This window comes from Crinia signifera, chromosome 5, assembly GCF_055691185.1.
Source record: "Crinia signifera chromosome 5, ASM5569118v1, whole genome shotgun sequence".
Lineage (NCBI taxonomy): Eukaryota > Metazoa > Chordata > Amphibia > Anura > Myobatrachidae > Crinia > Crinia signifera.
In genome coordinates this window covers 137636517-137660872 of record NC_139221.1, presented here as the reverse complement: position 1 = coordinate 137660872, position 24356 = coordinate 137636517, and the positions used below count along the sequence as shown (strand labels likewise).

At 39.5% G+C, this 24356-nt stretch overlaps 1 protein-coding gene and 2 long non-coding RNA genes across 3 annotated transcripts in view; 1 reads left to right on the top strand and 2 right to left on the bottom strand.

Moving 5' to 3' along the window:
* The window catches only part of LOC146080611 (cadherin-9-like), a 266660-nt gene that overhangs the window by 34117 nt on the left and 208187 nt on the right, over window positions 1-24356 (bottom strand). Inside the window, exons 8-9 of the mRNA XM_083188082.1 lie at window positions 10437-10573; window positions 7131-7252 (exon numbers count right to left, since the gene is read on the bottom strand). Of these exons, the coding sequence (XP_083044208.1) occupies window positions 7131-7252; window positions 10437-10573 (259 nt within the window). The remainder of the gene's footprint in view (window positions 1-7130; window positions 7253-10436; window positions 10574-24356) is intronic.
* LOC146080612 (uncharacterized) lies at window positions 14878-15334 on the bottom strand. The gene is made up of 3 exons (XR_014474922.1): window positions 15234-15334; window positions 15065-15140; window positions 14878-14950 (listed from the first exon to the last, which is right to left on the bottom strand). It is a non-coding gene; the product is annotated as an uncharacterized LOC146080612 (long non-coding RNA).
* On the top strand, window positions 18492-19052 carry LOC146080613 (uncharacterized). The gene is made up of 3 exons (XR_014474923.1): window positions 18492-18592; window positions 18686-18761; window positions 18884-19052. It is a non-coding gene; the product is annotated as an uncharacterized LOC146080613 (long non-coding RNA).

The following is a 24356-nucleotide window of genomic DNA, read 5'->3' as shown; positions in this document are numbered from 1 at the left end:
AATATAGGAACGCGCTAGCGTCTCACACACTTGCGTGCCCCATTGCCTTGAATGTGGTGCGCAAGTGTCATGCATGCGTGTCCCATTTCTAGCGAATGGTGCGCTGAGACAGGCAGACAAGGCGCATTGTTGGGCTAAATGAAAACAGCTCCAACTGTACTTAAAATAAATAATATATATATATATATATAGTGGATTTTTTTCCCACCTGACCCCTGATGTAGTCATTGTTTGTGCTGAAACGCGTTGGACGTGGCTGCTGTGGTCTCGACACTTTGACATCCTCTTTGGTCCGTGACACCTATCAGAGTTCTCCAGCCGGCGGCTGCTGGTGCTGTGTTCCCGCTGGTGACTGATCATCCCCTGGAGTGGTTCTAACATCCTTGCATGCCCTGCAGTGCCGCCAAGTGATTGTCTTTGGCAAGATTTTCTACGATAACCCCTATGTATGTCAGCATATTACAAGAAAATTATTTTTATGTATTCTGCTGATGCACTTTATTTCATGCACTTTATTTATCATTTCTCCACAATCATACCATATTGGATTCATGGTTGGATCCTAAAAGTGGAGCAGCACACATTGGGAGTTCTGGTCCTGTTCTTCCTGAGAGGTCTTTAGGGCTTTATGCGCTGGGTATTTTATATATATATATATATCCCAAAGACCGGCACGTTCCACCGCCAGATGCTGTGTAGTTACAGCTGGGTGCCTGCACGAACAATAGATACTTGCGGAGGTGAGAGCGGCACTCGCAGCAAATGAATAAAACTTCCAGTACACTTGTTAAGAGTGACGTTTCAACGTCCTTTATTGGACATTTTCTTCAGGCTGAAGAAAATATCCAATAAAGGACATTGAAACGTCGCTCTCAACAAGTGTACTAGAAGTTTTAATCATTTGCTGCGAGTGCCGCTCTCACCCCCGCAAGTATTTTTATATATATATATATATATATATATATATATATATATTCGTCCTCATCTTTGTGGCCACAGCTTATGCTACAGAACTTATGTAGGAATCTAGGCATCCTACGTCACCACCCTGGGTCCACGCCACTACCCTCCTGTGTCTATTACATTTAGTAAAGTTGTGGCAATTGAAGGTGATCTAGTCAGATCACTTAGAAAAGGGTCTGAAATAACCCCATGTGTACGCCCCTTAAGGCTTTCGGAGGGGAGCTCATGAAAATGTCCCCCCCCCCCCCTGAGAGGTGCTCTCCCTCCTCCCATTGTTCAGAATTATACATGGGCTGAAAACTTCATATACATATTTTTTAAGTATATGTATTCAAAGTAATCAGCCCTGTTTCCTGCAGTGACTGTGGCCGAATTGCTTGGGCAGCGCAACACCAGTGACTAGGTGGAAACACGTGCATCTTTCAGCTTCAAGTTCGGCAGGTATACTGATGTAGTAACCCTGCCTACTGTTATGCTGTCCCCGCCCATTTTGATTTGGTGCCGCCCACATGAGGCTGCTTCCAGAAATTTTCCAGGGCCACTTTTGGGCCCCAATCCACCCCTGGGACTTTGGTACACCCAACTGTATATTTACCCTTGGGAGGGCACCGAGGCAGCTGTGACTTTTAGTGGAGTTCTGGACTCCTTCAATTACTTATAGTCGTTGAAAATTATAAAAATATTGATATATTGAGAAATGTATACTTGATATAAACAATACTGTAGGAAACAACATTATGTTAAAGTTTTATAGCTTCAGTGAATTACAAAAATACATAACATACATAACAGTATTGCGTACTTTCAGCTAAATACAAAATACAAACCATATTCTGTTTTATGACACCAAAAAATTGCAATGTAAAATAATGCAGCCAGTATTTACCCTGCAAAGAAACAAAAGAACTCACACAAATCTAACTCTATCTATATATGTTAAATCATCCCCACCTGCAGTGCACATGGTTTTGCCCATTTTGAGAACAAATTGTTACTGCAATCAGATCTGAATAAGGGCCAATGTGTTTAGTCTCTAGTGACTTTCTCAGGGGTAAATTTTATAGTGGCTTTAGCCGTGTACACATGGCAGCGATATGGACTGATATCGCTGGCAATATGGTCGCTGGCGACCATATTGCCAGTGATGGGAGTGTGCCCCGGCAATAAATCGCCAGGTGCGCGCTCCCGTTTTCAGCCCCATTATAATCGCAAGCTCCTGCGACCAGCTGATTACCTCCGCGGCTCCCCTCGGCAGAGGTTTTTTTTCATCAGAGACCATCTCTGGTCACTGATGAAAAGGAGAGACTGATCAATATATTGCTCAGCAATATATTGCAGAGCAATATACAGTATCTCCCCCGTGTGTACACAGCTTATCACTTTACTTAATTTGGCTTTCAATCAATTATTTTTTCCCATCGACTTAGCAGCAAATATTATTTTTGTTATGGACTCAAATGGACCTCTCCATACAGTGCATCTGGAAAGTAATCACTTTTACACATTTTGTTATGTTACAGCCCAGTGGCGTAGCTATGTTTTGGGCACCCCCCCGCCGCCGCCCCGCCAAGCACCCCTACCCCCCCGCCCCACCGCCCATGCAAACCCCCCTAAATCCCCCACAGCCTTACCTATCGCGCTGGTCCCGGTGGCTCCGTTCTTCTGCTGAGGACCACCACAAAATGGCCGCCCCATACAGCAGACAGTTTCAGAGAACTGTGTGCTCTATGGGGGCGGCCATTTTGTGGTGGTCCTCAGTAGAAGAACGGAGCCGTCGGGACCAGCGAGATAGGTAAGTCTGCGGGGGACGGGGGGGGGTAACTATAGCACTGCAGCCGCCGGCGCCCCCACATGCACAGCGCCCCCCTGCGGTGGCGGGGGCTGCGGTGCTATAGTTACGCCTTATTCCAAAATGGAAAAAAATATATTTTTCCCTCAAAACTCTACACACCACACCCAATAACAACAATTTTGTGCACTGACACTTCCCATCCAACCTGATGGAACTTGAGAGGTGCTGCAAAAAGGAATGGGCAAAACTGTCCAAAAATAGGTGTGTCATCATTTTCAAAAAGACATGAGGTTGTAATTGCTGCTAAAGGTGCATTAACAAAGAACTGAGCAAAGGATGTGAAAACTTGCTGTATGTACATGTGATTTCTTAGTTTTTTATTTTTATAAATTTGCTAAAATATCCCTAAAAGTTATCTTTTAAATGAAATATATATATATATATATATATATATATATATATATATATATGTTTTCTTTTGGTCCGGCACTCCCAGTGACGTTGGGTACTTGCTCCGGTGCCCTCACAGAGAATAGGGATACAAGAGACGATGGTGCGGCACTCGGAAATAATGCGATATGCAATCAATCTGCTGTGCACAGCAGATTGATTGCATATCGCATTATTTCCGAGTGCCGCACCATCGTCTCTTGTATATATGTATATATGTATATATGTATATATATGTATATATATATATATATATATATATATATATATATATATATATATATAAAGAGAGAGAGAGAGATTGCATTGAGATGGCACTTACCACTATTATAAATTTTAATAAAAGAAGAGATTTGCGACCTGCACAAGTTTAGAAGATTAATTTAAGTATGTAATGGGTTACCAACATTCTCTGGTTCTAGTAAACTACCATAGGCAATGTAACCATTGGTGGTGCTCCCAGGGTTTTAAAATGCAAACAGAAAGGAAATAATCCTCTGGATGAGAATCCAGAGAGATACTAAGTAAAACCTCTGTGTGGTATTGGTATTATTGATAATAAAATAAATTGGTAAATTCAGTCACAGGGAAAATATAAAGTCCCTGTGGCCAACAAAGATAAGAAAAATACATACACATATACATGCATGAATTATGATATAATATCTTAATCATTTTTGACATGTCAAATTGGTACCAATAGGTGAAAAATGTGCAAAAAATGCACTTTTTTGATGGATTGTGTTATTCAAGACATAATCAAATATAACAATAATGATAATTTCTTATTATAAATAAACACAGTCATACATATTCCAACAGTTTCTGTTCTGTAGAATATTATGTGTTCTTTTCCTCGAGAAATTGGAAACAACTGTAACAAATCAAGAAATAGTCCTCCCAATACCACACATTGACATCTGATTATGTAATTCTATGCATTTGGTCTGTGGTTGATGGTGACAGTTTTTGCAGAATATACTGATTCTGAGTCATTTGCCAGGCAGTGTATCCCTGGTCAGAAATAACACCTGAAGGAAGTAAACGAAATTTCTGCTGTCAACGGCCTGGAGCCTACTGTCAAACGGCGCTGGAAATGGCTATCTGGTGTAAGCCCCATGCCGGGGATGAGAGAACTTTGGAAAGGAGTAATAAAGTTGATATGAACAAGAAAAAAATGATAATGCTTAATAAAGTTACCCTGTATTTGACGTGTTTTATCTTCAACTGTAAGTCACTGTTTTCATTTTTTAGTTATGTGTTATTGGGTGCTGCAGGACCCTTGTGATGCCATATAAATAAAGGATAATAATAAAGAATACTAATGAGAAGAGTAATGAACCGACTTGATAGCCTAGGGGCAGCGGCTACTGCTTCTGTGTCATTTTCATATGCAGTGAATGACACTAGTGAGTGAGCCACTGGTTAGTGCTATCACAGAGCAGGGCAGGTAGCATTTCTTCTGTTTGAAGGGAGAATGCTTACAGCCAGGTTACCACTGAAGTGGCTGGATGGCATTGCACCTCCTGCAGATGAGAGGATGCCAGAAAGAGATGCATGTACCTGCAAATCACCCTGTTCCCGCTATCTGTTGGTGAACTGTGCATGTGATGCTGGAGAAGGAAAGCTGCATTCATTTTTTCAACAGCTTTTTTTCTTCAACTGTTTCTCCTTTCTGACGCTCCCTCATTCCTAGTGTGGGGCTGAAGTCAGATAGCCATTTACAGCGGTGTTTGGCAGTAGGCTTCAGGCCGTTGGACAGCAGAAATGTCATTTAGTACTTCCTTCAGGATCTCACTGTGCATTCACCGGTACTTGTGGAGTATCACGGCTCCCATCGCATGCCATATATAGTGGCATGAGATGGCATGCGATGCGATACGATTTTTACCGTTTTTGGCCGATTTTTTACAAAATCGTAAGCGATCGCATCGCATGCGATTTGATCGTATGCGATCGCATACGATTTTGCACCGAAAAGCATCCAAATGCATTGGAATTAGTATTAAACATGTTCAATGGCCCCAAACTGGCATTTTTGAGGCTGTACTACCACCACTATCAACGCGAACCCGAAGCGTGGCGAGCGGCGGCGGTACGCGTCCTACGACCTTTTCATACCCCCACTATCCACGTCGGCGTGGAGTTGAAAATAGAAAGTGTGGCGAGCGCAGCGAGCCACCGAGCCCGAAGCGTGGCGAGCGGACGCGGACACCTGTGAAGCCCGTGAGGGGACGCGGATACCTGTGAAGGTATCCGCATCCCCTCGCCACGCTTCGGGCTCGGTGGCTCGCTGCGCTCGCCACACTTTCTATTCTCAACTCCACGCCGACGTGAATAGTAGGGGTATGAAAAGGTCGTAGGACGCGTACCGCCGCCGCTCGCCACGCTTCGGGTTCGCGTTGATAGTGGGGGTGGTACAGCCTCAAAAATGCCAGTTGGGGGCCATTGAACATGTTTAATACTAATTCCAATGCATTTGGATGCTTTTCGGTGCAAAATCGTATGCGATCGCATGCAATTTTTGGCATACAATGCCCATCGTGGGAGCCGTGATACTCCACAAGTACCCATTCACTTACTGGCACATATCTCAGAAGCAGTAGTCTCTGCAAAGACTATCACCATCTACCACATACCAAATGCATATAGTTATATAACCAGATGTCCATTTGTGGTTTTGGGAGTACAATTAGACTAGTGTCTTGATTTGTTACAGGTTTTTTTTTTTAAATTTCTGGAGGAAAAGAACAGATAATACTAATATACTACTAGCTTTTTGTGTAGATCTCCTTTGCAGAACAGAAACTGTTGCAATAGTGTTGCTAATCCACCATTCTATTATAAAGAGTCATTTTTGTGTACTTCTCTCATGGAAAAATAATTATAACCTTCAGACTGTATGTACAGATGCAACACAATTTAAGAAGCTGCTTTAAAACACCCATGAAATCACCATATTTCTATGTATATATGCTTATATGCCGCTGTGCCTGATGAATATATGATGGTGTTTATTCCTAATAAGAAATTATTGTTATAATTGATTACGTTTTAGGCTTGAATAACACAGTCCGTCAAGAAAGTGCATTTTTTTGCACAACGTGTATATGTTTCAACTATTGGTACCATTTTGACACATCAAATTTTTTTAAGATATTATATCAAAATTCATGCATGTATATGTGTATGTATTTGTCTTATCTTTGTTGGCCAGGGGTTCACTGTACCCTTCTAAAATTGCTGAGCACCCTCTCATTCCAGATCATGTAGCCAGCAACTCTCTCTCTGTGCTATGATTGCAGTGTAACTAGCTCCGGCAACTGACTACCTGCACTTCATGCAGTGCTCACGGTTCGACCTCTGAGTGGGAGAGCAGACAACCGTCAGAGGACTACCTTTGCTGTCACTGACACACACCAAGGTGAGCGGACGCTAACCCATATCTGTTAGAAGCTGAGGTCCATGGGAGGTAATTCTTACCCTGGTTCCTGTATATCTCCGCCACTAACCTGACTTCCAGATATATCGGTACACAGCCCGGTTCACAGTGTCTCCAGTTATACCGGTACTAACTAAATTTTTAATGGCACCTTGAAAACCAGTACATACAGTATGCTAAACAATAATAAACATAAAATACTCAGAGAGCTTAATGCAAATTATAAAAAATGGCAAAAATCATATTTTTTAAACTTTAATAAAAAATTCATAATATTTTTTTTTTAATCCAATTTTCACTGCAATGTGCAAAAAATATTACATTTATATATCATATGAACAAGTAAAATACAAAGCTTTGCGCATAGCAAGTACAGTAACTGTAAATAAATAATATAATTGAAGCATGACTGTATATTTTAAATTGTGTTCATTGCATATGAATACATTTATAAAAATGGTATATAAAAAGATGATTAAGTACCTGACCAGGCCTTGCATTTTCACACACAAAAGTTTCATAATATTGTGCAAATTCAGGTGCATGATCATTAATATCCAGCAACTTGATATATACTTGAACATGTCCACTAAGACTGGGATTTTCTTTAAAAAAAAGACACAGACAATTAAAATACATAATGTAAAGTTATGTTCTGCTTCTACTTAGCTAACATCTTTTAGTGACCAATTGTGTGTTAGTTCATTCATACTGTACCTGTGTATGTTTTTTTTCTTGATGTAATAAAATGTAAAGATACAACCCATGATCATACATCATTACAAACAATTATAACAATTATAATTTTTTTAAACTATTGTAGAAATGTTTAAAATGTATTGCCTATTATATCGTACCCTCTAACAAGACCCATCCCATTCGGTACACAATGCTCTGTTCCAGGTCTTCCCACTTAATGTATGAGTGCCGTCACCTGAGTTGAAACACACTTCTCGTCAATTACCTAGTTCCACACAGGTGATGGCAATCACATACCCCATTCTCACTGCTGCAAAAACCCGGGTATTTGCCAGGGCAAGCAGTAATTCCCTGTGTTCTGTCTCAGTGTGAAAGGGTCTTTTTGAAATTCCCAGGTGTTATGCCCTGGGAATTAGACACAGGTTTTTGCAGGGTTTTTCCTGGGTAATACATGGGTGTACGGTAGTGTAAACAGCAAAGACCTGTGTTTTTCACACATGATGCCAAAAAACAAACACATTGGGAGATGTAATCATGTGATATGTGACAGCCAGCCAATAAAAGCTGGTTTTTAAACAGCCAATCACAGCAAGTTGTACAAATTTCCCAACACCCAATCAAATTCCACACACTTGTTGGAAGGCAGACCATGGAAAAGCAGTGTGAAAAGGGCAGACACAGGAAATTCCCGGGTCTGAGGTGCAGTATGAAGGGGGTCTGTTGAGCTAAGAAGCTCTGTGCCCCGGCAAAAATCCAACAAGAAAAACCCGGGATTTTGCAGGGGCGGCAATGAGAACGCAGCATTACATTAAGAAGGAAGTCCAGGAGCAGAGCATTGTGTATCGAATGCAATGGGTCATGTTGGAGGGTATGTATTTAATCCAGTGTTAATGATCAATTTCTTAACCTGTAATACATTTGAATTCATAAAAAAAAAAAAATGTAGTACATATTTTTTAAAACATGTAAAAAAAGGATTTAATATACAGTATTTTTAAGTGTGAAAAAAAACAAATGTGTCATGTGCACACATATTTCCAAGCAGAAATCCATAGAAACTTTATCATCCATGGACCGACCTCTTATATTCAAAATGTTCACTAACTGTGATTCTTCATATATGATTTATCTACTCCGATGTGGTTGTAATCTCCCTTATATTGGGAGAACTACCAGACCCCTTCGTATAAGATTCATGGAGCATCGCAGAAATATAATAAAGGGTTTTCGTAAACATAGTGTTTCCAGACATTATAAATTCTGTCATCAGTCTGATCCTAAATATGTGTCTATCTTGGGTTTAGAACATATACTGTACCATATACATCTCGAGGTGGTATAGATATAATATACTATGCAAAAGGGAGGTATTTTGGACCCTCAGGTATAATTAATTATATCCTGATGGTCTAAATGAAACAATTGAACTAAATGCAGTAATATAGTGAACATTGTATATCACCCTACCCCCCCCCTTTTTTTTGCCAATAACCCCATATGAATTATTGATATTTCTTCTTTATTCTTTATTCTTTTTATTCTATCTATTAATTATGTTAATTTCTCATGGCCTCTTGATTAGTGTCTTATTTTCTCCTTTTCCGTTTTGTCTTATTATGAATTGCGGCGCACACCAAAACTGTGCCACATCATCTTGATCATGTTTTCATATAAATATCTAAATGTTCATTAACATGCCAATATATTACTAACACAGCCCCCACTATGGGTTTCTCTTTGTGAGACCTTATGCCGGGCGTTGCCTAGCAACGCAGAGACGCTTCCCACATAGTGCGTGTACCCGGAAGCTGTCACAGGACAGAGCGTGTCACGCTCATCAGCTTCCGGGTGGTGTGCGCATGGGGGGACGCCTCCTCAGATGCTGGATGCGGCCCCGATCACGTGGTAACACGTGACGGGGTATCATTTCCTAGCAACGCGGCTAAACATCCTAAAGCGCCTTCGGTGGTACACGCCGTCTATGCCTCCGATACCGGCAATCAGAGGTTTGTGACGGGGTTCCCGCGGTGCCCAGGATCATAGTGGAGGATAACACCGCCATTAATCCCACCATCAGGTATTTGGCCTTAAAGTTTTATCTTCATCTCTATATCTTTATATGTGTATATAGTACTTCCGGGTCATGTGACCTTTGATCTGAATCCAAATGGTTTCTAATGTTCTAAAAACACTTGTATTTTATAAAAAATGCTTAAAATCCATTTAGGACTGCCTCCCATAGATTTTATGTTTATATAATATATCATTAGAAGACTGTTCTCATATTTTTGAATATTTTAGTAGTAAATTAACCAGCAGGTGAATCATTTGAGCAATTAAGCACTCTGGTATAAATATGAGCATTGAGCTCACAGACAGACACTTGCTCCTGAGGAAGCCGGAGTTCTATCATCCGGGGAAACTCGTTGATCTGTTTATCATCTTTATCCTTGCTGACACTATCCAGGTGACCAAGCGACCAGTCCATCTCCCACCGACGTTACCCAACCTGGATCTACCATCTATGGGATATCTGCCTTGTTCCTAACAAACATCCAGTGAAGGAGGAAATCATCCTAGTGGGAGGCTTGAGCCCTTGAAATCATAGGGCAAACCATAAAGGACTCTTGAGTCGTTTAAATTGGACACAACATCTACCAGGATGGTAATATGATTACATTTGTCAGCATTCTGACTCTATGAAAACAACTGATATAATGTCCCTATGATATAATTTGTATCATCATTATTGACTTTCTGTTCTATTATTCACCCATTGCGGTTTCATAACCATTAGTCATTTTATTGTGTTTTATATTGTTATAAATTGTAAAAAAAAATTGAGAACCGTCTTACTCTATTATTGGATCAGCCAGCACTGGCACACCTTCTTTGATATACAGTATTAGTTACAATATATACTTTTGGGCATTTCAATAGTTTGCATGGACAAAACACACTGGTTATATAATTAGCTTGCAACCAAGTAAATATTTAATGAAAAATATAAATATTTTAATGCCTGGACTACTGTAAATTACGTTATATAACAGTCAAAAATAAATTGGATGCTGAACCATGCTAACTCACTTGTTTCTGTTGCCAATATTGTTATATTTTGCCATGGTGTTATTTCACGGTCAAGAGATTTGACTAAAGTTAAAGTCCCATTCTCTGAGTTTATTTTAAATATTCCCTCCAGGTCCGTGCTGTGGTCAATAGTATATCTGTGTAAAGAAATGGATTAATTATTATTAGTATTATAAACAAAGCTCAAAACAAATATCAAAGGCAATATCATAATAATATAATTGAGATTTCAGATAAAACTGGTGCCATATAATAATTTAATAGCAATTCATAAAAAATAAAAAAAATCTAATTTGTGTTGGGGTTATAATGATGATGGTGATTATTATCAGTAGTAGTATTTTTTTTTTCTGCAGAAGTCTAATATAAATAAAACATGATAGCGTCACGATTCTGCTTAAATTCTGTATACCTTGCCTGTCATGTCTGCTCTGTAGTTTCTATGTTTTCTAGTGTTTCAGCCTGCTGCTGCCAGATTGCAATCATGCTTTCCTGATAGACTGTGCAGTACTACTAATTGACACCTGTAGAATGTATGGGGGGTGAGTGGTGCGCTATCAACAGCTGCTGGCACTGGGTTGTCAGACCCAAAACAATAAGGTAAAAAAGAGAAAATATGTGCCAGCGCTGGCTGAATAATTATGAAGACCAGACGGTATCTCAAAATTAATACAAATTTAATTATACATATAAAAACATGAAATAACAAAAATTATAATAAAACAATGTATACTTGTTAAAAAGAGAGAGCACAAGATGCTGGGCTAATATATGCGGAGCTCCACTAATGTGGAATGAAAATTTGATTGAGAGTTAATATTACCATCTGTGGTTGGCTGGTGTGGATGACAGCAGCAATGAGTGATGTTGCAGTCCCAGTTGATAAGATTCCCTATGAAGGGATGGGGGTATTTCTCCCTATTTGGCGTCTTCTCCTTTTTTATATATGGATTTTTAGGAACTAAGCTGAAGTCCCATGCAGGTTTTTGTAATCCAATGGAAGAAAGTGGAGATGATGGACATCTGTGGGAGATAGGGCATCACTTGGGCAGATGGATGTGAAGAAATATATAGCAGCTCAACGCGTTTCCCCGGATGTTTGCTGTCCGGCTTCCTCAGGAGCAAGTGTGTGGAGTGAGGTGGACCTCAGACCTCACTCCACACACTTGCTCCTGAGGAAGCCGGACAGCAAACATCCGGGGAAACGCGTTGAGCTGCTATATATTTCTTCACATCCATCTGCCCAAGTGATGCCCTATCTCCCACAGATGTCCATCATCTCCACTTTCTTCCATTGGATTACAAAAACCTGCATGGGACTTCAGCTTAGTTCCTAAAAATCCATATATAAAAAAGGAGAAGACGCCAAATAGGGAGAAATACCCCCATCCCTTCATAGGGAATCTTATCAACTGGGACTGCAACATCACTCATTGCTGCTGTCATCCACACCAGCCAACCACAGATGGTAATATTAACTCTCAATCAAATTTTCATTCCACATTAGTGGAGCTCCGCATATATTAGCCCAGCATCTTGTGCTCTCTCTTTTTAACAAGTATACATTGTTTTATTATAATTTTTGTTATTTCATGTTTTTATATGTATAATTAAATTTGTATTAATTTTGAGATACCGTCTGGTCTTCATAATTATTCAGCCAGCGCTGGCACATATTTTCTCTTTGACACCTGTAGAATACCTGGCTGTGTCAGATCTACTGCAGCCATTAACCCCTTCGTTACCTGCTGGGTGGACTTTCCTGCATCACACTGATAGCCCCATTCAGAATCTTAATTGCCTTCTTGTCCAATCAGAGCAACCCAAGGGGTTTAAGTTCCCAGATCAAACTAGCAGTCATTGCTTGTGCATCATCGCTTTTCAGGTCTGATGCTGTGTGAGTTTGTTTCCAGACATCTTCCAGTTTTCCAGTGCCTTGGTTTCACATGTTCCTACCACAGTCCATGCTCCACTGCCTGCTTCACATGTTCCTCCCGATGTATAAATGCCAACTGGAAACATGTAAATTAAGAGATCGTGGGCAACTTTCCCCCTGTTTTACAATATACATGATACAACAAAACAGTAATTGTTAACAAAATCTCAATAGTCCGTTGGCAAACGGCAAGGAAAAAAATCCTCCTATTTAACATATAAAGAGCACTTTATAAGACGCCCTTCTACAAATATAAAACGCCACATGAAAAAAATCATATAAATAATACATATGAAACACACACATAAAACAATAAAAGGAAGATAGCCCTTTTTCCTTATGTATAAGTTTTACAATCTGCGATTATTCTTTAAAGCAGCGTTGCTTTAAAGAATAATCGCAGATTGTAAAACTTATACATAAGGAAAAAGGGCTATCTTCCTTTTATTGTTTTATGTGTGTGTTTCATATGTATTATTTATATGATTTTTTTCATGTGGCGTTTTATATTTGTAGAAGGGCGTCTTATAAAGTGCTCTTTATATGTTAAATAGGAGGATTTTTTTCCTTGCCGTTTGCCAACGGACTATTGAGATTTTGTTAACAATTACTGTTTTGTTGTATCATGTATATTGTAAAACAGGGGGAAAGTTGCCCACGATCTCTTAATTTACATGTTTCCAGTTGGCATTTATACATCGGGAGAGATCTTCCCCGGTTGCGGGGTTTTTTAAACATATACTTTTTTCGGCAGTATGTTCTGCTATTATATTTTGTTATATTCTGTTTTATTTATTTGTGCACTGGTTGCATATAGGTTTAATATAGTCATATGAAAGTATACTAGTGTTACACACACACCGGGAGATTTCCCATGTAGTGTGTTTGTTTCAATTTTTGAACATCCCCCCATACGGTGGCGCACTAGCTGCCTTACCGAGCGGCATTGTGTTATCTACATCTCGCCCATATGGGAACACCATTGGTTGTCGCATTGGTGACTGACGGTGTAGATGTGCTTTTATTTGGCACAGATACACCTGGAGAGATTGTCTCCGGTTGCGTTTATTTTAAACATACATTTTTCCGTGTGTTTTTTAATGGGCATTACGTTCTGCTATTACACTTAGCGATACTCAGCCTCATTTATCATTCCACTGGCCGCTTGTGGGTTGAATATAGCCATATAAAAAGGCACCAGTGTAACGCACACACTGGGAGATTTCCCATGTAGTGTGTTTGTTTCAATTTTTGAACATCCCCCCATATGGTAGCGTAACAGCTGCTTTATCAAGTGGCATTATGCTACTTACATCCCGCCCATATGGGAATACCATTGGTTGCCATACTGGTGACTGACAGGTTGTAGGGTACTTCTAGTTACCTGCCGAGCGTAGTAGCCACGCCCTCTGACGAAGTCTTAGTGACGAAACGCGTCAGGGCGTGGCTAACTACGCTTTGTGTGGCTGTCTCCTTCTCCGGTGAATCCAACGTACCTGTCCTCTCCAGGCAGCGGCATCGCAATCCAGCGCGGCGGCGTCTTGTGAGCTGTGTCAGCAACTTCCCGGCAGTATCGTGAGCAGCTTTGCCCCTTGGCTTATATTATAATATCGTGTGGTATCCAGCCCACAGCTGTGTGTTATGTGGTACGAGTCCCTTACTTTGTGTACCTTGGAAGTATCTTTTATCCATTAAAGTGTTTTGTGATAATACACCATGAAGCGCATCTCTTCTACCTTTGCCTAGATATATATATATATATATATATATATATATATATATGCTCCCGGCGGCAGCACTCAGAGTAAATAAGACACCAAAGACTATGGGTTTTTGGCCGACGTTTCAAGGCCGTCTGGCCTTTTTATCAAGGTGCAAAGAGACCTTGATAAAAAGGCCAGACGGCCTTGAAATGTCGGCTAAAAACCCATTGTCTTTGGTGTCTTATTAGCTCTGAGTGCTGCCACCGGGAGCATATACAAGCAGTATATGTATACTGCTACAAGGAAGGCACCGGGTTTTACATCTTCTTACCCTGGTTGATTCCACATCAGTTGCTAACTGAGTGCCGCCTCGAGGACTGTATATATATATATATATATATATATATATATATATAAAACATACAATGTGGTCAGGAATTGCGCTCAGAGTGGGTCTTTCGACCAGCTGCAACTCTGGAACGACTCTCCTGTTAGTGAGAGACACAGATAGAAATGCAAGGAAGGGGGGTTGTCCAGAGTGCGCTCTAGAGGTACCACCTAGCCAAGAAGGGTATAGAGTCCCAAATTAGTGTGATCCTGCAGTGTTCATAAACTTCAAAATAACACCGAAGACTTCGAATGTAAAAAGTAGTTCTTTATTAGAAGCCCAACGCGTTTCGTCTACACGACTTCATCAGGGGCAAAGGCTAAAAAGTGGTACAGAAAAAGGGAATGTTGGCAAACATTCAATACAACATGGAATCTAAATAAATAGACTTCATTTTACATGATTTGTACATACCATGGCCTGGTACGGCCAGAAATCCAGACGGAGGTAAAAAATGGGAGTGTCCCTTTACACGTACAGTTAAAATCTGCAATAATGTATCAGACTGATGAACGATTTAAAATTAAATAATAAACTTAAAAAAATTGAAATAACATGGAGGAGCAAGCAATGGAAGATGAAACTGAATAAACTCACATACCGATGTTGATAGGTATGGGAACTTAGCGCCAAGGGTAAAATATCCAAATGTAACTCCTTCAAAGGAAATATATAACCTACAGGTAATAAATATTAGTGGGTTAGTCCCAAAATAGACGACCCAGTTTAAACATGAGCTCTTGGGGACAATGAAGCATAGAGGTACATACCAAAGGGATGGGATCCAAGGTGTGGGTTTAACCCACAGACTAGAGGGAAAGGACTTCCTTTCTCACAGTCAGCCAGATAAAATCAAATATAATAGAATCCTATAAAAGTATAATCCAAAAATAATATATCATTAGCCCATGAGGCATATTCCAAATTCATACAGAAGATATAAATTAAGTATGCAAATTTATAGACGTAAAACGTCATCCAAAAAAGGACAATATACAGAAAAATTACATACAATAAAGTTTTACCATATAAATAAATATACATCTACTTGTCTTTAGATATACATCCTGGGAGTAATGGATAAAGTAGTAGGTTCCCATAATAGGGCTTCAGATTATTAGATTTAAAGAGCGCATAATGAACTCATAATGTTATAATGAGAGCATCAATTATAAATCATATTATCAATTCAAAGTTTAAAGAATAGGTGCAAACGAAAATGCATAAGAAACAGGACCAGAAATAAACATGTACACCCAAAATGCTAACACTCACCGCAGCAGGCGAATATAGGTGCTTACTCCACTGCAGACCAAGATGGAATGAGTGGACATATGCAGCCTTTTTATAGGGAGAGGGTTAGGACCCTACTTCCGGTTTGAGAATCCTCCTAATGGGACTTCGTAACGAAAATAAAGGCACTATAAGCCTACCATCGATGTGGGGACCTAAAGCGATACAGTTGATATTAATATAAGGAAAAAGGGGGCTAAAATATGAAAAGAGCAAATGTATAAAAATAGAACACACTTATGGAACGCATAATGAACCTGTATGCGTTCCACCTAGCGATACCGGATGCGGAAGTGTAGTCATAAGAAAACCCAATGTTTCCACGTGAGCAATGGAACGCAGACCACAACTGTCTGCGTTCCAATCAGAAGGCAGACAAATAAGCCGGACAGGAAATGCCAGCATCTCAGCTGGATAGGAGGAGGGACACAGGTATTAGCAATAGACGCTCCATCCCTTTGCCGATACCCGGAAGTACCGGCATCGTCACATCCGGTAGCGGTGGGACGCAGACTACCGCTGTCTGCGTTCCAACCAAACCAGGAAGTGTTCTTCCATATAGATAGGTAAAGCGCAGGCAGTACAGTCTACGCTATATTCCTAATAGACCATAAAAGGTGAATAACAAGTACTAATATAGCTAAAAGGACCATACATATTCTATTAGTATATGGAAAATCAAATAATATATAATATGTCTAAGCAGTGAAATAGAGGTAAGCTATGTAAAGGTCAAGATACGCTTTACTGATAAAACCTAAGGGGTTATGATGACAATTAATATTTATTTATATTTATTTATAAGTTATTAATTATTAATTAATAGTGGGTAGATATCATGAATGATCGCAATTATTTAGTAGTAGGGGTTCAATCTATTATAAACCCAACGTTCTATTAATATATGGAGAATAAGAAAATATATAATATATCATATATATCTAAGCGGTGAGATGAGGTGGGCTGTGTAAAGGTCAGGATAAGCTTTAATGATAAGACATAAGGGGTTAAAATAACAATTAATTTTTATTTTTTATTTTTTATTTTTTATATTTATTTATTAATTAATAGTGGGTAAATATTATAATTAATTCATAGTGGGTAAATATTATAAATGGTCGCAATTATTTAGTAGAAGGGGTTCAATATATCATAATATATTGAACCCCTACTACTAAATAATTGCGACCATTTATAATATTTACCCACTATGAATTAATTATAATATTTACCCACTATTAATTAATAAATAAATATAAAAAATAAAAAATAAAAAATAAAAAATAAAAATTAATTGTTATTTTAACCCCTTATGTCTTATCATTAAAGCTTATCCTGACCATTACACAGCCCACCTCATCTCACCGCTTAGATATATATGATATATTATATATTTTCTTATTCTCCATATATTAATAGAACGTTGGGTTTATAATAGATTGAACCCCTACTACTAAATAATTGCGATCATTCATGATATCTACCCACTATTAATTAATAATTAATAACTTATAAATAAATATAAATAAATATTAATTGTCATCATAACCCCTTAGGTTTTATCAGTAAAGCGTATCTTGACCTTTACATAGCTTACCTCTATTTCACTGCTTAGACATATTATATATTATTTGATTTTCCATATACTAATAGAATATGTATGGTCCTTTTAGCTATATTAGCACTTGTTATTCACCTTTTATGGTCTATTAGGAATATAGCGTAGACTGTACTGCCTGCGCTTTACCTATCTATATGGAAGAACACTTCCTGGTTTGGTTGGAACGCAGACAGCGGTAGTCTGCGTCCCACCGCTACCGGATGTGACGATGCCGGTACTTCCGGGTATCGGCAAAGGGATGGAGCGTCTATTGCTAATACCTGTGTCCCTCCTCCTATCCAGCTGAGATGCTGGCATTTCCTGTCCGGCTTATTTGTCTGCCTTCTGATTGGAACGCAGACAGTTGTGGTCTGCGTTCCATTGCTCACGTGGAAACATTGGGTTTTCTTATGACTACACTTCCGCATCCGGTATCGCTAGGTGGAACGCATACAGGTTCATTATGCGTTCCATAAGCGTGTTCTATTTTTATACATTTGCTCTTTTCATATTTTAGCCCCCTTTTTCCTTATATTAATATCAACTGTATCGCTTTAGGTCCCCACATCGATGGTAGGCTTATAGTGCCTTTATTCTCGTTACTAAGTCCCATTAGGAGGATTCTCAAACCGGAAGTAGGGTCCTAACCCTCTCCCTATAAAAAGGCTGCATATGTCCACTCATTCCATCTTGGTCTGCAGTGGAGTAAGCACCTATATTCGCCTGCTGCGGTGAGTGTTAGCATTTTGGGTGTACATGTTTATTTCTGGTCCTGTTTCTTATGCATTTTCGTTTGCACCTATTCTTTAAACTTTGAATTGATAATATGATTTATAATTGATGCTCTCATTATAACATTATGAGTTCATTATGCGCTCTTTAAATCTAATAATCTGAAGCCCTATTATGGGAACCTACTACTTTATCCATTACTCCCAGGATGTATATCTAAAGACAAGTAGATGTATATTTATTTATATGGTAAAACTTTATTGTATGTAATTTTTCTGTATATTGTCCTTTTTTGGATGACGTTTTACGTCTATAAATTTGCATACTTAATTTATATCTTCTGTATGAATTTGGAATATGCCTCATGGGCTAATGATATATTATTTTTGGATTATACTTTTATAGGATTCTATTATATTTGATTTTATCTGGCTGACTGTGAGAAAGGAAGTCCTTTCCCTCTAGTCTGTGGGTTAAACCCACACCTTGGATCCCATCCCTTTGGTATGTACCTCTATGCTTCATTGTCCCCAAGAGCTCATGTTTAAACTAGGTCGTCTATTTTGGGACTAACCCACTAATATTTATTACCTATAGGTTATATATTTCCTTTGAAGGAGTTACATTTGGATATTTTACCCTTGGCGCTAAGTTCCCATACCTATCAACATCGGTATGTGAGTTTATTCAGTTTCATCTTCCATTGCTTGCTCCTCCATGTTATTTCAATTTTTTTAAGTTTATTATTTAATTTTAAATCGTTCATCAGTCTGATGTTTAAATACATTATTGCAGATTTTAACTGTACGTGTAAAGGGACACTCCCATTTTTTACCTCCGTCTGGATTTCTGGCCGTACCAGGCCATGGTATGTACAAATCATGTAAAATGAAGTCTATTTATTTAGATTCCATGTTGTATTGAATGTTTGCCAACATTCCCTTTTTCTGTACCACTTTTTAGCCTTTGCCCCTGATGAAGTCGTGTAGATGAAACGCGTTGGGCTTCTAATAAAGAACTACTTTTTACATTCGAAGTCTTCGGTGTTATTTTGAAGTTTATGAACACTCCGTCTGGATATAAGTGACTGCAGGATCACACTAATTTGGGACTCTATACCCTTCTTGGCTAGGTGGTACCTCTAGAGCGCACTCTGGACAACCCCCCTTCCTTGCATATATATATATATATATTCACCAGATGGCTGGCACTCACATGTTCAAATAAATGATTGCTGGGGTGACATTCCAAAAAGGGCCAAGGAGTGGTCCAATATAGATACACGTATGAAGCAGGAGTCACTCACCAGTCTTGCAGTAAACAAATTGTTTTTAATCAGGCAGCATGACAGATATTTGTGCGGTCGACGTTTCGGTCCACCTCTAGGACCTTTGTCAAGAGTAATGAAGTATACCACGGCATGGATATTTATGCTCCCCAATGACCCGGAAGTTAATGTCCATTAATTACCATAACAGTAATAAAATAATACATATGTGTCTATATACATTCTGTGCAATATCGGGTACATCTAATCTAGCAACAAATTTACATTTGTCCAGCAATGATTAGCGCTATTTAGATATAAGTAAATAAGAGGGATTTACCTTGGTTACATCTTAATTATATCTGTCCATATTCAGGGTCACCAGCGTCCAGCTGGAGCGCTAAATGGAACGCACGCCAGCGGAAGTGCTAAGGCGGCGATAATGTGTGCACGGAATGCTGGGCAATGTAGTCTGTGCATGATAGACTTCTAACAGGAAGTACGTGTTATCTGTCCGGACCAGGAAGTGTCCGGGCAGTGTATGGAACGCAGAGCTGGAACGCAACTCGCATTATAAGCTAACAATCTATAGTTAGCTATTATCTAAATTTACTGAAGGACAATAAGTATTATATAGCGATATGCTATATAGTCATTTGATGTAAATATTTAATATATGACCAGAAGACAATTACTATTGTATAGCACAGTACTCATTGTGTGTAATTGGTGTTGCTTATCGGATCGTTGAGGGGCATATTGACATTTATGTAACCTGATTACATTTAGTATGAAAACATGTGAATATTGTGAGAAAAAATAAAAAAAATAATAATAATAAAGTGTACAAAAATGTGAATATTTAAGGAAACTTATAAAAAATAAAAAATAAATAAAAAATAAATAAATAAAGAAAAAAGACATGCATAGAAATGGATAAGTCATATGGTTATATCGGATAGAGGGCTTATTTACATATACTGTATACATTACATAAACTACATTAGACCATAGGTTATTCCGCAAAGTCATATACCTAAGCTAACAAGTTGTATTGGTCCAAAAGGTAGCTTGTTCACCTATTTAGTCTTCCAAAAAGATGTTATAATGAATTGAGTCATTCAGGCCACGCGGCCAAATGGTGTCCAATTTGAAAATCCACATTGCTTCCCTCCTTAGGAGCATTTTTGCCCTGTTGCCACCTCGAGGTGGTGGTGGGATTCTATCAATGATCATACAGCGTAGTGAAGATAGGGGATGTTTTTCAGTCAGAAAGTGTCTGGCGACTGGCTTATCTGTTGCTCCTGTTTGTAGTGCAGTTGAGATAGAGGACCGGTGATTCGCCATTCGTTGTCTAAACGAGCAGGTGGTTTTACCAACGTAGATCATGGAGCATGGACAGCTCAATATGTAAATTACATGATCTGAGGTGCATGACAGTCGATGTCGTATCTCTATCTTCCTCCCCGTGTAAGGGTGATGGAATGTGGGGCCAGTATTCATGCTTCTGCACGTTGTGCATCCGGTGCACTTATAGCAGCCTAATTTTGGGGTGGCTAGCCATGATCTTTTCGTGTCAGTTGGAGTCAATTGTGGTCGCATGAGGTGGTCCTTTAAGTTGCACCCTCTCTTGTAGCTGATGAGGGGCTTGTTTGGGAGCTTGTTTTTAAAAGCAGGGTCAGTAGCTAGAATGTGCCAATGCTGCCTGATATTTTTCTGCAGTGTACGACTGGCTGTATTGTAAGTGGTTGTAATTACAAATGGGTCACTCACTTGTTTTTTCCGCCTTTGGTTTCCAGTACTGTATAATTTTCTGGCCTTGGATAGGCAGTTGGAGATAATTGGATTTTCATAGCCTCTATGGCGAAAGCGTTGGACCATTTCTTGTAATTGCAGTTCCGCAGTCTGAGGGTCAGAATTATTACGCAATACTCGTAAAAATTGCGATATAGGCAAATTGCGTTTCAACCCTACTGGGTGAAAGCTCTCCGATCTCAAAAGTGTGTTTCGGTCAGTTGGTTTACGGTATAACCTATGGCCATAACCACCATCGGCAGCAAAAACAGTGACATCCAAAAATTCAATCGATTCAGTTTGGATGTTAATTGTGAATCTTATTGGTGAGTCAAGTGTATTAAGATGTTGGAACATCTCCTGCAGGGACTCCTGGGTGTCATTCCAGATTAGGAAGACGTCGTCTATAAATCGGTGGTAAAATGCTATTTTACCTCCAAACTGCGGGTGTATATGGGTGCTCTCATACTTGTCCATCACCAAGTTGGCATATGAGGGTGCGATATTGCTTCCCATAGCAGTACCCGCAGTCTGGAGGTAGTATCGATCAGCATATCTAAAATAATTACACGTAAGTGTAAGTTCCAATAAAGCAATTAGAAAATCAACAGGTGGATTAGTTTGATTGTTACACAAGAGTGCTTCCCTAGTTGTCTGGAGGCCCATGTCATGAGGAATAACTGTATACAAGGACGTTACGTCCATGGTCACTAATAGATGTTGGTTGTTATATGGAATGTTGGTAATTTTGGCTATAAAATCTGTAGTATCTTTGAGGTAACTTTGAGTTCTTTGCACCAATGGCTGCAAAAAACTGTCTAAGTAGATGGCAATGTTAGAGAATAATGAACCCCTGGCAGATATTATGGGTCTGCCAGGGGGTCTGTCAAGCGTTTTGTGTATTTTGGGGGTTAAATACAAAATCGGACAAATCGGAAATTCAGTCATTAAATAGTTAAACAGGTCTTGGTTAATCCATTGTTTGACTAGGGCCTCAGACAATAGAGTTTTGACCCGGGATTGGAAAGTGACTGTGGGGTCACCATCCAATACCCTGTATGTATTGACATCATTCAACTGGCGTGTCGCTTCATTATGGTAGTCAGTAGTATTAAGAACCACCACAGCTCCTCCTTTGTCCGCCGGCCTTATAGTAATTTGTTCGTTGCTCTTAAGTGATCGTAGGGCGGCTCTTTCCGCATACGATAAGTTATGTCTATGGGGGGCTGGAGGAACTGTGGCAGTTGGTAAATCATGATCTACCAATCTATTAAAGATCTTAATGCTCGGGTTAAATGATTGAGGGTCATAGGTACTCTTGCGTTTAAAAGGAATGGCAGGTGTAGTAGATGTGGAGTCACAAAATTTTTCTGCAAGTCGAAGCTTCCTTGACATCTTGTATTTATCTATAGACCACTGGAATTGGTCAAATTGCACAGTTGGTATAAATGACAAACCTTTTGCCAGGAGTTCAATTTCTGGCTTGGAGAGTTTGTATGAAGAGAGATTAATCACCGTGCTTTGGGGGCTTTCGCTCCCTTCTTTTTTGAGTCTCTTGAAGCGGCCCCGCCTGGGGTGGAGCCGCTTGCGCCTAAAGGGGATCCCGTCAGCTGGGAGCGTGTAAAGCGCGGGAGAGGAGGGCGATTATAGTTTTTATCAGCTTGCTCAAATTCTGACGAGGAGGCAGAGATACCACTTTCAGAATATTGTGTCCTAGTCTGCTGTCTGTATGGTCTTTGTCTAAATCTGGTATTCTCCCCACCAACCAACCATCTGTACACTCTATGATCCTGGTAGTCACTCTTCACTTTTTCAAGCTTATTGCGTTTAAAAGTGATAAGGTCTTTACGATACCTATCAATTTGGTTTTTGAGTTTATCTAACCAGGGTTCTGAGGTATCCGTCTGTAATTTGGCAGCCGATGTAGATCGCAGTGTCACAAGTTCAGTTCTGATGGTTTTAAGTTCGGTGCCTACTTCCTCGACCACTAATAAAAGTAGGTCGAGGGAGCACTTATTAAGCACCGAACACCATCTGCTGCAAAATACCGGGTTGTTGCGACCTATGGTCGGAACGTTTTTAATACGGAACCCCCGCGGTATTTGTTTTTGACGATAATAGTCAGACAAGAATTGTCCATGTAACACTAGGTCCACCTCTTTTTTCTCAAGATTTAACAGCTTATGATAGATGTCAATAGGGTTCTCAGCTGGTAGTGTACTGAATTCATGCGTGTCAAATAAGACACGATCTGCGTCCTCATCAGTAAGAGCAAGCTGTTCATTTTCAGCTCTAAATAACAACTCTGCGCTCACAAGATTCTCCATTAGGGATTAATTAGTTAGTTAGTCAGTCACAATTTTGAAATGGGCACAGTAATCACTGTATTTAAATATTCACTGCCGATGGCGGTTTTTACATACGTCTAAAATACAAGGGTCTAAAATACAAAGGTATAGGAAAAAATATCCAAAGGTCAATTATACATGCTTTAACATTAAAAGTTCCTGTAATGAATGGTACAGGAAACATAAACAAACAAGATTACCATGCAATGGTCCTAATGGTAATAGAAGTTGAACAAAGCTTATTTCAAAAGAGCAGTGCTTGATGGCTTAGAGAAGTGGGTGCATATATATATATATATATATATATATATATATATATATATATATATTTACTGAGTGTTAGTCTGTGGGGCTTGGGGTTCTTTGGGCTGCTGCGGCTGGGATGTTACATGGCATCATATCATACACCTTCCATCACCACCAGTTTGTTTAGTAAATATGTAGCACCTTTACATTTTATAATTACCTCTTGCTTATATAAGTCTTAACAAATATAATTTCACTTATATCCCTTTACTATCACCAATTTTACACCAATGTGATGCCATGGGGTGGTTGTGCTGGGCTGGCCTGGGGGGGGGGGGGGTCCCACGCTCTGGACTTGTCTCATAGTAGTGTTAGGGACTTGTACGATAGAGGTTACCTGGATGCGGTGGAGAAGCCGATAATAATGGCCATCATTATGCTAAGAACCTCTGAAATGCCATACAGCAATGATATTAATAGGTTTAGCATTTATATTTAGTGTGCACCTGCAATCTCCTCCTCCTGCTTGCTTCACCACAAGTCTCAGCAGGTAGCACATCACATGTCCAGGGTGTGCAGTCTAGGGCCCCTCCTCCTATATACCAGTACTCAG